Source organism: Sphaerodactylus townsendi, linkage group LG11 (genome assembly GCF_021028975.2).
Source record: "Sphaerodactylus townsendi isolate TG3544 linkage group LG11, MPM_Stown_v2.3, whole genome shotgun sequence".
NCBI classification, from domain to species: Eukaryota; Metazoa; Chordata; class Lepidosauria; order Squamata; family Sphaerodactylidae; genus Sphaerodactylus; species Sphaerodactylus townsendi.
Window position 1 is genome coordinate 44,861,044 of NC_059435.1, and position 17,509 is coordinate 44,878,552.

A 17,509-nucleotide genomic window follows, 5' to 3' on the forward strand; every position below is an offset into this window, starting at 1 on the left:
TGCCATTCCCGTCCTAGAACTGTTCTGCTACTCCACTCCGGACGGGGCATTTTTCCAGTCCCAGAGCGGGTTGTTTGATTCCAGAGACCATCATTCCAGACCCAGACAGGTTTATTTGGTTCCAGAGACAATCATTCCACTCTAAGGCCCCTTCCACCTAGCAAATCTATAACAGGTTGCAGTTGGGATAAAGTAACTCATTTTCCTGTTTTTGTGTTCACATGCATCCGTGCAGGCAGCAATTGCAGAAAACACTGTTGCACCTTCACAAGGAGACATTTCTCTTTTTTTAAAAAATATTTCTCATCCATGCGTAGTTATGCAGGCATGCACAAGTGAAACCACACAGCCATGCTGATGTCTCACAATACAACCATCTATACCTGCATAGCTACGCAGATGTAAGTCACAAAATTTTTAAAAAGGAAAACGGAGGTAAATAAAGTGCCTCCTGTCCAGCTGTTCTCTTGCAAGTGGATGCAACCTGGGATTGCAGGGATCGCTAATAGTTCGATTCTAAAAAAAAAAAAATGGTTTGGGTGCAATAACGCAGGGCAGACTTGTTGTAGGGGTGGGATCTGTGTGAAGTTTTTTACTGTCCTACACCTGTACTTATTGGCACTTGCTGAATGGGCCTAAGAGGAGTTCTTCCAAGCCCAGAACACTTCTGCTACTCCCAGGAGCCGCCATTCTACTCTGGGAGACATCATTTCAGCCTTTTTCTATATTTAGCCAGAGCTGCCTTAGCAAACTAGAAATCTGAAAGCATTATGGCAGACCTGGTTCTTCAGCCTTTAGAGATGACTTCATGTACAGTCTTTGAGCATTCACAGCACAAAGATTCAGTATTCACCTTCCAAAGTGGCAAATTTGCACACAGCTATCCAGGGTGAAGTGCACTACCACTCTGTCCCTGACAAAGATTGTACCAGTGGAGTATACCCATAAACTGATAGATCTATGGGATTGTGAAGCATACTGACATAGAAGAGAGCAGAATGAGAAAACCAGAATGGAAACAGCAGGCAGCTGTGTGTTCTTCAGGACCCAGACCTGGAGCCCTTAGTGAGGCTTTATATCTGCTGTCTGTATCACTCTGTTTTTGGGAATGACCAGTTGCAATTGGCAGATGTTACAGACTTGATCAGAGATAGCAATAGTGATAAATGCCTACACAAAGAAAGATAAAGGTATACACAACTTAACAAGGCAGGCAGATCAGCCATACACTGCCAGAGTCAAACATATGTTGAAAAGCAAAAAATAATTCACTTTGATTTAACTTGACATCAGAAGCCCAACACTGAAAAGCAGTATTAGTTTCAGTTCCTTTTCAAGCCCAGTAAATAGAAATGTTACAACCAGTTAGACTCACCAGGGGGCGCAGTATGCCTATATCACAACAAAGGGCACCTTCAAGGACTGTTACAAAAGTAGCTTTATTGTAGGGATAAAGTTTCCATTTTGGGATGCATTTCTACACACTAACTCCTCCGGCTAGGTGAATATTAAAGCCAAACTAAAACTCATTTTCCCCCTTAGTTTCATCCAAGGTTTAAATAGCTGCTTTTGGGCAAATTTGTATTAGATTAAAAACTTTGGCAAATTTTGGCAAATTTGTATTAGATTAAAAACAAATAAAATCCAAATAAACATGGAAAGGATCTTGTTGTATTGCATGAGGAACCTGGCCTTTGACAAGACTGTTCATTCCATGCACATCCACTGCTGCTTTATTTCTTTGTCACAGCTCCATGTAGAATGGCTCTCGAGACAGCATAGAAAAAAAAATAACATAATGAAAATGATAATACAACTTAACTAAAGCACCATTAACATCAATACCAGCAATTTGGACACACAGCATCTCACCACCTTCAAAAAATGGCAAACAACAAGAACTAATTTCTTTTAAAAGCAACAGAAAAGGCCGCTTCGGTAGGCAGCTCCTTTCTCAGGGCTTTCCCCACTTACACCTCGGTTGCTGCAGCCGCTACTGGCCTCAGCACAGCCGGCATTCTCTCTGGCACCACAGCCGCCCGGGCGTCCCCGTGCTCTGCGTGGGGTCATCAAAAGGCACCGTTTCAAGGAGTGCCAGGGATGCCGTGTGCTGAGGGGGCACGAGAGCAGCAGCGTCGGGGCGGCTGCGTTGTCGCCGCCCCTGTAGTGGGGAGTGCCGGGGGACCCCGCGCTACTTGAGGAGTGTAGCACGGGGCTTAAGGTAAGTGGGGAAAGGGCCTAGGATGAAAGTTTCACAATACTGGAATGAACGCTGAAACCGTTGTTATAGCTGAGGACAACCTCACTCTCATGGGTAATGAGATGCTGAACAGTCTTAATGGAAGAGCTTCATTTATACTATTCTTTTTTCACCGGAGCTGATATTGACAGGGCTAAGAGTAAGCTAGTGTAGACAAATATCAGAAATGAAGTAGCTGAAGTTGGACTGTCATCTCCCCCTCCCCCCCGAGATAATACAAGTAAGAAATTTGCTTTTATTTCCACACATGCTTTTCCTGGTGGATTTTATTGTATGCGTTGACTCACCTCCCACTCTGCCCACCTTATCAACACCCAAATCTGCCCCGCCAAAAGCTACCGATGCAGCCAATTTCAGCCTTGAAGGTGTCAAGTTCTGGTGTATGTGCAGCAGTACAAACAGTTCAAAACAAGCCACCTCTCATTCCCAGTGGCTGTTGGGTTCAGAGACAGCAGCCTTGTGAATCTTCAGCAAATTCAAACGGTAAATAATGTGACGAACAGAATAAAGGAGCCCTGGCAGAGATGCTCATCTGCCATCTTCTGACAAGGAGCACTTGAGGCAAGTTTGGCTTACCAACTTGACATTTCGTTGGAAGTTCTTTAGTGTCAGCTTTCTCAAGCATAGCCAGCACTCTTTGAAGTTAAGCTGATTTGGCGGATAAAAATTGCAGCTACCTTGTCAGCCAGTTCCTTTCACAATGCAACCGAAGCCAAGGTCTGGGTAATTGTTCCTTTTCGTCAGATGCAGAGACACTGAAAGCCGTTTCAAGTTGAAGGCTGTATCTACTAGAACAGCAAAGCACCAGATGCTGACATTTTGGGGATTTCCTCTCGGCCCTTTGCAAGTCCTCAGGAAATTTACAGTCAGCAAGTTAATTATATCCATCCAGTAAAAGACCCCCTTGTCTGAGAGGGTCTTCTGTTTTGCTTCCTTACTTTCTCTGATAGAAACACATGAACAAGTCACAAAGCTTTTGAATGATTCTGTATGATCCTTACCAGCAAGCAAAAATTTTTTTTTAAAAAAAGTTATGTACAGCCATTCAGACCAATCAAGAAAGACAAGAAACATTTTTTCAGTGAAACTACTGTTATGTATGACACTGAACATTAAAAAATGTTTCACAAGCTATTGCTCCATTGATTATGTATCTCTTACTTACTCTTCAAAAGAGACAAAAGAACTCTCTCTGCCTATGTAAGATGGCCAGAGAGCTAAACTTTGCAAGCCCAACCTTGGTGTGTAGACCCGCACTTTCTGGAATACAGGGGAGCACCATGAAGGACTTCTGTTTTGGTACCTCATGTGTAGCACTCTTTACCTTATCCATGACCATGGCATCTAGCATACGTTTTCTGAACCAACATTTTTTCCTTAGGATTGTCAGAGGTCTGCCTCTTATGCTCATTGGTTTTAATGCTGCTCTGAATAGTATTGTCTCTGTTTTTTTAGCAAAAAGATACCGAAAGATTTGGTTTAGTACATTTTTATTCGGCTGGGCTCATTGATTTTGTATGTTTATCTGTTGGTGACTTTGTTCACGTATTGCTTTTAACTTTGGGTACGGATGCTGCTTTAGACTTCACTGATGAGGGTGGGTATAACTATTTTGAATAAATACATTCCCTCTCTTTCCTCATTTTTAGTAGTTCAGCTGAAAACCCAGTTTTTATATTCATAGCCTAAAATGGTACCTTCAAGTTGCTTTGACAACAAGTGTCTTTTCTGTGCTGTCAAAAGACACCCTATAGCTTCATACCATTTCACAGCAGGTTTAACTGGATAGTCGCAGCCTGTGTTCCGTTAGCGATACTTTCATTAGTTGGTTGTCATAGTTACCCTATAAGAGAGCCTTTTACATTTTGTTTTCAGAAAGCAATATCCCTTAAATTATTACTTTGTTGAAAGCTTGCAGTCAATAGAGTTCTGTTTTCTGCTTGTTGTGCTGCGACTCCAGTTAAGGAGTGACATGCTATTGAATATTTCAAATGTCAGTTTAACCTTTGAATTAATCCCAGGAATCAACACTTTGCACAAAGCTGTTATCTTTTTAACAGCATATCCTAGCACAGAGTTGGATATAGAAAGAGAAGCCAGACATCCACAATTGCCAAAGGAGGAAAATTCTAAGGAAGGAAAAGGTGGGAAAGGCAGAGAGAGAGAGCTGTGGGAAAGGATGCAAAAAGCAGAAGGGATACAAAGGGGCTAACAAATAATGGGAACCCTTAGATAGAGGCTGATGGAGAGAAAGAATGCTGAGTGACCAGAAGCACCCAGGTGAGAAACTGCTGGGAGGGGAGTTGAATCTAACCAAAGGCAGGCTGGAGATTGAAATAAGGCAAAACTCCCCTTTGTCTCAGTGATAAAGAGCATGCCTCAGAGGACTAGAAAAGACACTTGTTCTTTGTTGCGTTGAGCAAGGGGTAGGACTTGCTTTCATGAATGCTACGTGAATGTACAGACAGAGATGGGCAGCTTGCAGGTCATGGGAACAAAGTGGCTGGGGAGGAGGAAACAGAAGGCTGGGGAAACATATTCATAGGCAGTTTTGCACCATTTGTCAGTCTCATTCTCTAGACATCCTATATCTTTGTACCTTTCAGTGCAAACAAATACGGCTTGCCAAGTTATGCAGTTTATAAAATATTAGCTGTAAAATTTGGTGTGTACTGTTTCCACACAGTACTGCAGGCTGTAACAATCCTGCCTGCTGTACTTTTGGACATGAGTGATAGAGTTTTATAAAGCTCAAATGTTATGACAGATGGCACAAGATGCAGTAACCTGGGTGATGCAAAGTAGGTGTCTGTCTGTGCACACTTATATCTTTAGTTTCTTCTAAAGGAGTGAACATACATAAATGAAGCAGACAAAATAAATGATGTGAATTGGATCAATGGATGCAAGCAGTTTACTTCCACTGTTGGCCAAGAAGGTGCAAAAATCAGGCTTGCTTGAAGTGCTATGACTCTCTCTCTGTGCATGGTTTTATTGTATGTGGGTCTTCTTCAGGCAGCTCAACTCTGTGAGGATACTACTTTACTATGGAAGTCACCATGAAATGAGAAAAGAACAGTTGTCTCAATCTTGTTTCCAATTCTGGCATTTACTCTGCTGTTGATCATTCTTTTTAAATTTCTTTTAAAGAAACTTTCCTTTAATCCACAGGTCTTGACTTCAGTCTATATGTTACCCAGTCATGCAGCAAACATTTTCCCAATGTAAATCTTGGCGATTTCTTTAATAATGCCTTTCACATGGAAATTCCCAATCCCACTGCATTATAGGATGCTCCTAATAATATCTGTCAATTTCATAGGGACTTTCCTTTCCACCAAAGCTCAGAGTGAGACCAAGGAAGTGGTGTTAACACACAAGCCATTATATGCCAAAACTGTGCAGAGGCGTGATTTAAGATATAAAAGCCATTTAATTCCAAAAAAAATGGCAATGTCAAATCACAGACACAAGCAAATATTGAGCTATACACACTGAACAACTGTATGAACAGACACAAAAGTGTTCACATAGAGTACCTGGAGAGACTGCTAATAAAAAAAGGAGTCCATAAGTATTTCATTTCAGCTTTGTCCTATATGTCTCCCTTGATGAATGCCTCTGCCTACATGAGCGCACAGTGAGGAGGAGTCCCACGTACAGCATCTAATGCCTCAGGGCTCTGATATTTTAGTCTTCTAAACAAAAGGAAAGCCTAGCCTAGATTTTTCGGTATGACACTGAAGTAGGAGTCTCTTGCTTGAACGGTACAAAAATTCCCCAGAAGAAGCAGTCTGCCGCAGCCTATACGTTTGTGCTTTGTTCAACCCTCTTGGTTTTCCTCACCTTCAGATTCAGATTCTAGGAGGTAAAAGAAAGGAGAGAGGGATAATTTTTTCTACTTCTATGATAACAGATCTTACAGTAACTTTTATAAGATTTCTTTAATTAACTTCAGCGTGATTGTAGTCAAATGTACTCCATTTGTCTAGAGAAAGCTAAAGTAGATCAGTTATAAATGGACTGCAGCTTAACGAAACAACAATAATTGCTTAAGGCACCATAACTCCACTTAGTTGAACAGATTTTGGGTTGGATACAGGTAGTTCACTAAGAGCCCCAAAGTGGGATGGGGAGCCGAATCCGCTTGTGGGAGCGTTGGGGTGGCCATGCTGACAAATTTGTCCTCTCCGGGGCACTTATCCTAGCAGAGGGGAAGAACTGCTGCAGTGCAGCTACCACCCTCCCCGATGGGGGATGCAGTGCAGGACACTGTATCAACGTTGCTGTGCCTTCAGCCACTGCTGATGTAGCACAGGTGGGCTGGGGGCATGACTGGGGGAGGAGACAACATTAGTTGGCTCCCTCTGAGCTATCTGGCATGTTAACACAGGTGGCATAAGTGTGTTATGTGCTATAGAGGCTTCTCGACAGCGGGGAGGCTGTCATGCTTGGGCAGGTTCCCCAAACCACCAGGAAACCTCTTTGGGAGTAGTGGGGCAGCACGGCCATAGTGCCACAGCCGGCCGCCTGGTCTGTGTCTGGAGCTGTCAGTCTCATTCACTTCCTCTCTATACAACAGCCTCCATTCCCCATAGTTTTTGAATATGCAAGTCCCACATTTAGTACAATCCTTTTTGGTGGTCAAAGAGGATGCCTCTGACTTGTTTCACCAGCAGAAAAGGTAGTTGGATCCAACACAGTTAGATCTAGCCCATAATGGGTAGTGTGACATAGAAAGCTGTATTGACAGAAGTGGACACAATTGCTGGGTCAGATGTCAAGACAGATTGATCAGTCAGCATTGTGAAGACTGATATATCTTTTCACACAACTATCATGTTCCTGGGCAATCACAAGGTGCCAGCTGGAGATGACTGTGAGTTGAATATACCCAAAGATTAAAACCACAACTGGCTTCTGGTGTGCCACAAAAAATCACTTGTTAGAGGAGCTTTTAGTGGTACATCAAAAACAAACAGGACCAATGGGGTGGATGACATGACCCACACCTGCATAAACTGAAGTAACTGGAAAGTCAGCCCAAGTTGACTTTTGTGTAAAGCTCCTGCAAAGTAAAAGAGTTGAGTGAAAAGATCACTAGACCATCCTTATTCTACTAATGCATTTTTTTAAAAAAAACTCCCATTAGAGTTCATGATTCAGACCCAAACTTCTGGGCAGATGATCTGTCCAAGTTTCACCAATATCCCTTCAAAACAAGGACCCTAATCTTCCTTAACCTTCCTATTACCGCAACTGGTCAATGCAACCTTCTGCTAAAGAGACAGGAACCGTTAGGAATCCGCACTTAAGACTATGAGCACCTTTAGCTATTCTGATTCTACTTCCCCACCAAGTCCCTCTCTATGTGCCTCTTCAGCAATGTCAACTTGTTTCTAATTCCTGTAAAGGCTTGTATGTAAAACCCATTGTCTCAGAAAAATAATAATTTGTTCAGATTTTGAGTACTACCTCCTTACTGAGAATTCTTCAGCCAGAGTTATTGTATCTGCCATAAACAAACAAAACTGATAGGAATTCAACACCAAACAAAAACACCACACCCAGGGGCCGAACTGCTGTCTGAAATATATAAAATCCTAAAATATGTTTGGTAGATAATTAGTCCATTAAATAATCTTTCTAGTGTTGTGCGCTATGTGAAGTATCTCTTTCAGATTTGAATTATAAAACCTTATCACTTTTGAAAAACTATATCCCTCGTTTAGCAACTCGAAATAAAAAAAAACCCAAAAGGCTGATGGAAACAGTGAAGCAATACTAAGTTTAGATTTTGCAGGCAAAACAAGAGGGAACTAATAATTACAGCCTGCCAACCACATAGATGGCTAATATGAGATTAGGCCAGGGGGAGGGGGGAAACTACTTAAAGCAGAAAGGAAAAGTTTTTCTCCACAGGAGCTATAAGATTGGGGGCTGGGAAACTCTGGGGATGGGAAAAAAGCAAAATTCTTTTTTATTTCATTCCTTGTTAACTTTTGGCGGACTCCACAGTTAAACTGTTAAACTTTAAAAATTTCCCTTGTCCCATTGAGAGGGTGACATTTCTTTTTCTACTCCATTGCTATCAGGGCAAGAGGAATTTTGTCCATTGACTTGAAATCAGATTTGGCCTTCAGTCAAAAACTCTAATGCATGTGCACAGACTTGCCCATGCAGGCTAAAATCCAAGCCACTACTTCAAGTGCATCCAAGTACTTTGGTTTGTGTGTAGGGTGTTTTGCTTTTTACTTACATAGAACAAACTACTCAGCTTCACAAAGGTGCTTGCCACAAGGCATGAAGAACACCTGACTGAGAAATATATGAAAAGCCAACTAAAAGTTTCATGTCATACCCAGAAATGGCTGCAGTAATGGTGACGAGATAGGACTGAAAATTGTGGAGGCATTACTGTATAATGTTTCAAGAACTACATACTGGAATTATGAATGTTGTATAAGCACTGAAGAAGATTTATAGTTTGAAAACGCATTCTTAGCGTGCAGGCGTTTTGCTGCCGACATAACTACGAGCTACTTGCGTGCCACTGTTTGCTGCCGATACAGCTATGTACAACTTACTTGTTATGGTCACTATATTGGAGTGCAATTTGTATCTTTTTTACCTGTGATTCATTTAATACGTGGTGTAGTCCTGAAGAATTTTTTGTATACATAATTTGAAGCAATAGCGGAACATCTATGTCTTCGGACTATACTAACCCGCTTATTGTCGCCATTGTAAAACTTTATACATTTATGAATGGACTATCCCCGTTGATGTATGCTTCATATACTGTAGTTGATGAATGAATTGTCCTATTGATGTATTTTTGATGTATTTTTGATGCACTTTACTGATGTTTACCTAAAGTTTCACATTTAATAATTAGAAGAATATACATTTCCCTAGTTGTTGAGCGAGTAATTTTTATCTGTACACCGCCCTGAGCCCTTCGGGGATAGGGCGGTGTACTAAATTAATAATAATAATAATAATAATAATAATAATAATAATAATAATAATAATAATAATAATAATAATAATAATAATAATAATAATAGGGTTTTGGCCGATATTGTTGCTTTGCACTGCGCTTTTGCATCTCGCCTGTCATTGGTTTTCTATACCCATTAGTCTATCTAGCTTAGTATTTTTTGCTGTGCCTGGCAGTAGATTTCCAAGGTTTCAGGCAGAAAAACTCTTTCCCACGTCTTACTTCCTAGAATGTTCTAATTGTAAATACCAAGGATTGAACCTGGAACTTGCTGCATGGAAGACATCTGCTGTAGCACTGACTTGCGGCCCCTATCTGACAATGGAATTCCATGTGAGCAAGGGTTGTTTTATTCTGTGCGTGAATCAGAACCAATGGGGACATCCACAAAGAACTGTCTCTAGCCCTGAAGTATCCCATATACTGAAACAGAATTTTTGTCCTGTAACCTAGCCTCAATGCTAAATAGAGTAGGCCAATATTCCATAATATTGAGAAGTGTGCTTAGCATAGAACAGCATCTAGTAAATGATTACTTACACTGTAGTATTTCCTCCATCCTTCCCCCAGTAAGTAATACACTGAGCCCTAAAGACCTTGTCAGCATTTTAGAGTCACAACTCAAGTCTATCTATCTAGTTATACTGCTACACTGTAGTGGGCAAAATGCCACATAGCCACTGCTGGTGGTTGGCACTGGAAGTTGTCACCAGAGGTTCTTGGATGACAGGAAACAAATCCAGGTATTGTAGTGGGGAGGGCCAGTGGCAGACAAGGTAACTATTGAGAGATTAAGGAGGAAGAAGAAGAAAGCTCAGTGTTACAGTGTTTGCTTGACATGCAGAAGGTCACAAGTTCAATTCTCAGTGTCTGCAGTTTAAAGAATCAGACAACAGATGATAGGAAAGACCTCTAACTGAGACTCTGGAGAACAACTGCCCATCTGGTAGACAGTTCTAACCTTGATGGATTATAAATTCATTATAAGGAAGCATCATATGTTCAGTGGCAATCCAACTAGCTAATAAGAGATTAGCCAAGAAACTATTCACAGTCAGATAGTCATACCTTCTTCAGCATTGTGCAGCCACTCAACAAACTTCTTCATCTGATCAAGGAACACACTTTTGCCTTTAGCAACATGTGCCTCTTTGTACCACTTCAAGATGGCTTCTTCACTTAGGACATCAGCTGCAATTCAAAACCAGGGAATATCAATAGATTGTAAAAATCAAAATATCTGCACAAGAAAATGTTTTATTTTGAATGCTGCAAGTTTTATCTCGTCAAAGGAAGTAGTAACACTATCCGGTACTAGGCTGCAACTAGAAACAAAATCATTAACAATTTAACAGCAAATTATCCAATGCTTACCACCATTTCATATCACATAGAAATAATTTTGTTGCTGATTGCTAAATTTAAAAAGCTTAATAATTCAGAACATTCCAGAGTACTGGAATATAAGAATTGCTATCAGAAGTCAACCAGCTGTCCATCTGGTCTGGCCCATCCAGTTTCTGATAGCAGTCACTTCAATTCCTGAAAACATAAAAGATTATACTTATCCATGGTATTGCAGATATTCAGTCTCTGAACATCAAGATTGCATTCCAGCTTCTGTGGCCAATAGCCACCGAGTGGTTTATTCTACCAATTTTTAAAAATAAAGCCATTCATAATAATGGTTCCCACCATAGGCCGTGGGACTAATTCCTGAGTTTCAGGGACCATTCAGGCACAGACAAAATCTCAAGCTGTACATCTTTTGTTTGGGAACCTGCATCCTCGGAGACAGCTGATTTGTGTGCAATATGAAAAGATTAATCATTGGTTAAAAGTGGCACAGCCAAACTCCCCCTTGTGTTTTACAGAGCATTCTAAGCAGTTATACCCTTTGGAGTTAATGAGCCTAGAAAAGTGTAACTCAGATCAAGGTTGCTCCATTAGTTGATAAGTCACGTAATATATGCAGTTTTCTTCTTAGTGTATGCATACGACAGAACTCAGTCACAGATTTTCAGGGTATTTACAAGCATATTTCAAATGCAAAAATGTATTTTCCATTTTCTGTTTAACTATGTTTATAGTCTACCTTCCTCACTGATACTTAAGGTGGATTACACAACCTAATCAATAGGATGAGGCATCTAATTAGTAGTGTACTTAAGGTAAAGAAATATGAAAACAGTCAGAATATTAGACATGGTTCAGAATACAGTTACAATCCAGAAAAATAGTATTACATCATTAGATACAATGTAAAAATAGTCGTAGATCAGTAGAAAAAAAATGCAGTGACAGCAGAATAATACACAGAGTAAATAGATGTGGTCTATTTACAGGGGTATAATAATCAATTGATAGTATCAAAATGGCTATCACCATTCATGGACTCTACTCAAATCTCTTCAACATGGGTGTGCACGCTTCTGCAATCAACAGACTGTTAAACCGTTTATGAATTACAGCCCCATCCAAAGGGGGGGGGGGTAAATCTGCTGCTTGAGGCACTCACCCAAGCAGAGGGGCAGATCCGTTGCAGCCCTTTGTGGTGGTCAAACATGGCGCAGAGTGCCACACTAGTGTTCCCATGACCCCGCCGCCAATGCTGGCATAGCAGGGGCGATCTGGAGGCATGACCAGGGGAGGAGCCAACAACGCTGGTGCCCTGGGCTTTGGATTTATGCCCCAAAGGGAGCCTCCTTTTACTGGGGAGGGTTTTTAGTGGATTTTTTCGTTCCCAAGCCATTGGAAAGCCCTCTTGGGAACAGTGGCCTGGAGTTGCTGTGGCACCACATCTGGGTGCCTGCCCTTTGAATGGGGCTGTTGGCTGACTGAAGATACAAGGACTGTAGCCCTCCTATAAGAATAAAAACAACAACAAAAGGGAGGGATCATTGGAGGAGGAAAAGCCACAGGGAAGTGGAGAAAAACTAAGAAAGTGTGCTTAAAAAAGAAGAATGAGGGGACCTTGAATAAGTCAGAAATGTGTACCACAAGATAACAAAACAAGTCATTGGTAGGTATTAAAAGATCAAAATTAAAGGTCCCTTTAACTTTGAGAAGGATTCTTTGTAATTTATTCATGCCTTCAGTACTTCAAGAAGGGTAATGTTCTCTTGTCATCAGAGAGATGCTCAATTAAGCAATCAGGAAGGCAAAGGCACAGTTAATCATACCCCTAGGTTGCTTTCTGAAGCACAATAATACTGAGGGGAATTTATATTCTACTATTTTTGATTAAAGATGATTAAGATGACATTTTAAATACTGCTGCAATTTTAAGTGAACTTTTGTGGGACGTACAGTTTTTACTGCATCCTAAGGAATGTCAGCCTGGGTGAAGTGCCTGAAGTCATTTGTGAAAGGGAAAAAAACCAACAACAACCCTGGAGCCTTAACTCCAACCACCCACTTATCCAAGTGAAGAAGAAGAATCACAGAGAAAAAGGCATGAAACAGTGAACCAGTGTCTGATGGTAGACAATTCCCAATTGATGAGGCATGTCATGTAAATGATTAAAAAGACACCTATATGAATGCAGTTCTTCAACATGAGAAATACTGTTGGTTGGTAAATGGATGATGCCTGAGAATGTAGGGAAAATCTAGAACTGTTGTAGGATGAGTTAAAGAGTAGAGGTACTGAAAATTGATGTGTGGAAACAGTTTATGTATATCATTAGGTTTAAATCAGTAAAGCAAAAGTAAGTAAGCCGAGACTGAATATCTAAACTTCCTATGCACTTTCACACTTAGAATGGCAACACATTTAAGGAAGAAAAACTGCAGTTTCTAATCCTGATCTTTATAATGCCCCCCCCCCCCAAAGTGGGATGATTCATCGGGGTGCCAGAGAATGCTTTGAACTGCTTTCCCAGGCTACATATTATCATTTGAGATGCACCTGAACCGTTTGTAGACTATTTGCCAAGGATGCAACTTAATGGCTGTGATGCATACAGATGTTTTCAAATATCTTGTTTATCCACAGTCCCCTTGGAATTGCAAGCGAGTACCTGATGGATTAATATGAATTCAGAGATAGCTCCAAAGTAAAACAAGCAAAGTTATATCAGAGCGCTGATCTGCTGACCTCCTTGGTTTAGCCTGGCATATCTTCCATGTCACTGCAAAAGTACAGACATATGTACCTTGGCATATGCGAAAGATACCAGCTTCCCAGAGAAGAACCCATTATGCATGGAGTTCTAGCCTTGCTCTCCTTTCAGCTTAGTGTTCTCTGTATCCGATATGGCACTCTCACGGGGAGGGGTCCATCTGATCTCTTACAACTGCGTGAAACTGTACTATGGCTGTACTAGATGGACTACTGGTCTAATCCAGCACAGCTCTTCATATGTTGATAGGCTTGATAGTTAAGGTATGCTCAGCATCCACTGGAAGGATACAACCCCTCAAATAATTGATTGTAACTCTCAGAGGATCAATTCTGAATATTGGAAGGCAAAAGGAAGACTTGTAGAGTAAACCTTCTGAATACAGGCAGAGGAGTGAAGAAAAGGCCATCCTATGAGGCATAGTCCAGGATGATTCACTGGACTGCTTATAGCTGAACTGCATAAATGAGGCATCTGTATGTCGCATAAGCAGTATCCAGGTACATACATTATTCTTAGATTCCACACTGCAGAATGGAAGTACTGAAAAATGCTATACTTTCATTCAAACAGAAGATATTAGTCCCCATACCATCTGCCCTTATCCCCCTTCTCCAGGCTGGAACACATACCTAACTGCATTATTTTTTAAAGAACCTCTGGCAAGTGCTGCAAAGCTATGTGGCAACAGAATATCAGAACAAGAGAAAGAAAGCTATAGAAATGGTGGCAAATATGCTCATTAGGGTATATTAAGGAAGCAGAGTCAACCTAAGGTGAGGGGTAGGGCAACAAACAAAGACTGTCTCCATCAAATGCAATAAGACAATTCCATTGGAAGAGTCCTGAGGTTAAATCCAAGATTTCCCCTCCTCCCTCCCCTTCCCTTGCATGCCACCCCTCCCCCTCCCTCCCTTCCCTCTCCCTCCGCTAGAGTGGGTGGGCCATGTCCAGATGCTGGGCCCCCTCCCTCCCTTCCATGCCACCCCTCCCACTCTCCCTCTGCTAGGGTGGGTGGGCCATATCCAGATGCTGGGCTCCCACTGAGTGTTTCTTGTACTGCAAATGGAATCAGGACAACTTTGTTCCTTTTCACTCTGAATGTTCGGAAGTCTAACCAGCAGCAGCACTAATTTCTAACTGTGCCTTTATCATATTTATCAAGACCTTTCTTGAAGACTAGCACCTGCAGAAAGCTGGCATCATACAACAGCACATTTGACATCATATTATAGACTTTTCAATAAAACCAGAGTTATACATATATATATATATATACCTTTATAAAAGAGCACCACAATCTTCTGAAAAGCTTTCATAAAGTGGATGTTGTCGTAACAATATTCCTGAACCTTTTGGAGAAGAATCAGCTCCGACTGGCCTTGGGTGCTGAACACGGCCAGCAAAGGTGCGTATTGCTAAAAAAATTAGAGGAGAAAAAGGTCATTTAATTAGTACTATGAAAGAGATCTGAACATTACACTATGTGGCCACACATGAAGCTGCCTTAAATGGAATCAGACCTTCAGTTCAACAAGGTCAATATTATCTATTCAGACTGGCAACAAAACTTCAGGACTTCAAGTAGATGTATTTTCCATCATCTACTGCCTGGTCCATTTTAACTGGAGATGCCTGGGATTGAACCTGGGACCTTCTGCATGCAAAACCTCATACTTGCAGGGCTACCTTTTTCAGTATGTCTCCAAGAGCATTATCCTCTACCAACAAGAATCTACTAGCAATCCCTGGCCCCAAAAGTGTCTAGCTGTCCTCAATTAGAGCTAGAGGCTTCTTGGCTGTGGCCCCAGCCTAGTGCAGTGGTGGAGAACCTATGGCACTCCAGATGTTCATGGACTACAACTCCCATCAGCCCCTGCCAGCATGACCAATTGGAATGCTCTGACCTAGTGGAATGCTCTGTCTAATGAGACCTGGGCCTTGCAAGATCTATCTCAATTCCACAGGGCCTGTAAGATGAAGATCTCTGCCAGGCCTATAGTTGAAGGCAGCAATGGGTTTGCTCTTCCTTGGTTGGCCTCCCTGCTCCTCCCTTTCTGTTCTTTGGATTGATTATGTGGTATGGTGTTAAGGGGAATGTTTCAAGTTTTAAATTATTCCATCTTCAGTTGAGGTTTTTAAGGTATCATGAGGAAGTGTGTATGGTTTCAATTTCAATTTATACCCTGCCTTATCCCCAAAAGGCTCAGGGTGGCTAACATGATAAAACAGTACAATATAATAGAATAATCAATAATAACAATAATAATGCATTAAGAAATAAGACCAAAATACTCAAATGGCGACTTAAACATAGCAATCGAAATTCATTGAAATGCTGTCAGAAACTGCTCTGAGCCTGCTGTATCAGGGAGAGAAGGATAAAATCAGATTGTGACAGGCAACAAACAAACAAATAAAACAGAGCCTCTGTCACTGAGCCATCGGCACTCCCATAAAGGAACAACGGGCACTCCCATAAAGGAGATGTGGACATATATAATATTGTTGCCTGTCAGAGTTATGGCTTTCAGTACCAGAATCAGAATAATACAACTAATAGTATAGATTGTCGTATCCACTATAAGTACTGTAACTGTACAGTAAACTGATTAAACAAACTGATTTTCCAATGTATTCAAATCTACAAATTGCATTTTCTTCTATGAAAAGTCTAAAATACTTTTTTCTCATTTTCTAAATATAGCCATTGGGACTCCTTTTTTTAGACAAGGAGGGCTCTTTAATGTTTGCTGCTCTGCTGGTTTCCTGAGGATGGGAAAAATAAACCACTGTCAAGCTGTATTCAACTCTGCTGGTGAAAACTAGTAATTTTCACAGCCTGAATAAAACTGACTAAAGGGTGATACTTTTTCAACAGGAAAATAGAAAGATAGAAAAGAGTTGAAAAGACCCCAAGTTGTCTCCTTGAAAAAAAATCTAGCAGCTGCATTTAGGAAAATGTTCTTAATCACAGTACAAAATGCAACATGTAATTTGAGCATTGGAGTCAAAAGATCTGGGAAGTTCAGATGTTGTAACACTGCTGAAAGCTTAACATGTACTCTAAAGGGGATACATCACATACATGACTGGTGATATCCCATGAAGACAAGTTGTCCAAAAACTAGACACAGGGAGAACAAGTTCAAGAGCCAAAGGGAAATCTAGAACTGTCACTCTACCTCAATCTGGAATGGGCTGGCCAGGAACCAGGATAGTAATGAATACTGTTGGGCCAGCCAGGCACCCAAAATCCAGACCTGAAATATCCCAGGGAATAAACCTTAGCAGCTTATCAGGTTTTCTAAGTATTCGGCTTGGGAGATTTTGTTGCAACTTATATTTGGGGACAGATAAAACCCAGAAAAGCCAAATTAGGCTTTTCGGGGAGTTTGCTAATTTGGCTTTATTGAATAACCAAGCCTAATACATAATGCATGGAAGCCTGTACACCATATGACTGGATTCAAAGGGGAAAAAAGTTTGAGTCCAGTAGCACCTATAACATCAACAAAATTACATTCTTGGTATAAACTTTCAAGTGCATGCAAATTGAAGTGTGCATGCAAATGGAAATTTATACCAAGAATAAAATTTGGCTGGTCTTACAGGTGCTGCTGGATTGAAACATTTTTTTTGCTACTTCAAAGCCACATGGCTACCCACCTGACTGGATCCAAAGGCACCTTTCCTTGAATGAGCAAAGTGAAAGCAACTGTATCATTTGATTCAGTCATATATTGTTAATGCACAAGTATTCCCTATTTCAGTGGTGGCAAACCTATGGCATGGGTACCAGAAATGGCACTCAGAGCCGTCTCTGTGGGCACACGAAACAGAGTCGCCCCCATCTCCCCTCACACATCTAGGATGGCCTGGGCTGCTGGGCTCGATTATTAGCATTAAACCTAAGACCTAGTTTTGGGGAAGCAGTATGGTTAACCCTGTTAAGCGCTGTTAAACCCCACTGATTTTCATGCGAAGAATGAAAGTGCAATCCTTTACCTGGGAGTAAGCTTGGTTGCTGGCAATGGGCTTGCTTCTGAGTAAACTCTCCTAGGGTTATGATTCACCCATTGGAAGAGTTGCACGGTTGCTTCAAAGCAAAGCCACCGACTA

General features: G+C 41.2%; 1 protein-coding gene across 2 annotated transcripts in view; it reads right to left on the bottom strand.

Moving 5' to 3' along the window:
* Positions 1-5,673: 5,673 nt before the first annotated feature.
* BZW2 (basic leucine zipper and W2 domains 2) overlaps positions 5,674-17,509 on the bottom strand; it is a 42,321-nt gene continuing 30,485 nt past the window's right edge. For both annotated transcript variants that reach the window (XM_048510838.1, XM_048510839.1), the window contains 3 exons: positions 14,667-14,805; positions 10,332-10,454; positions 5,674-6,121 (listed from right to left, as the gene is read on the bottom strand). In XM_048510838.1, coding sequence (XP_048366795.1) covers positions 6,084-6,121; positions 10,332-10,454; positions 14,667-14,805 — 300 coding nt within the window. In that variant the 3' untranslated portion in view covers positions 5,674-6,083. The remainder of the gene's footprint in view (positions 6,122-10,331; positions 10,455-14,666; positions 14,806-17,509) is intronic.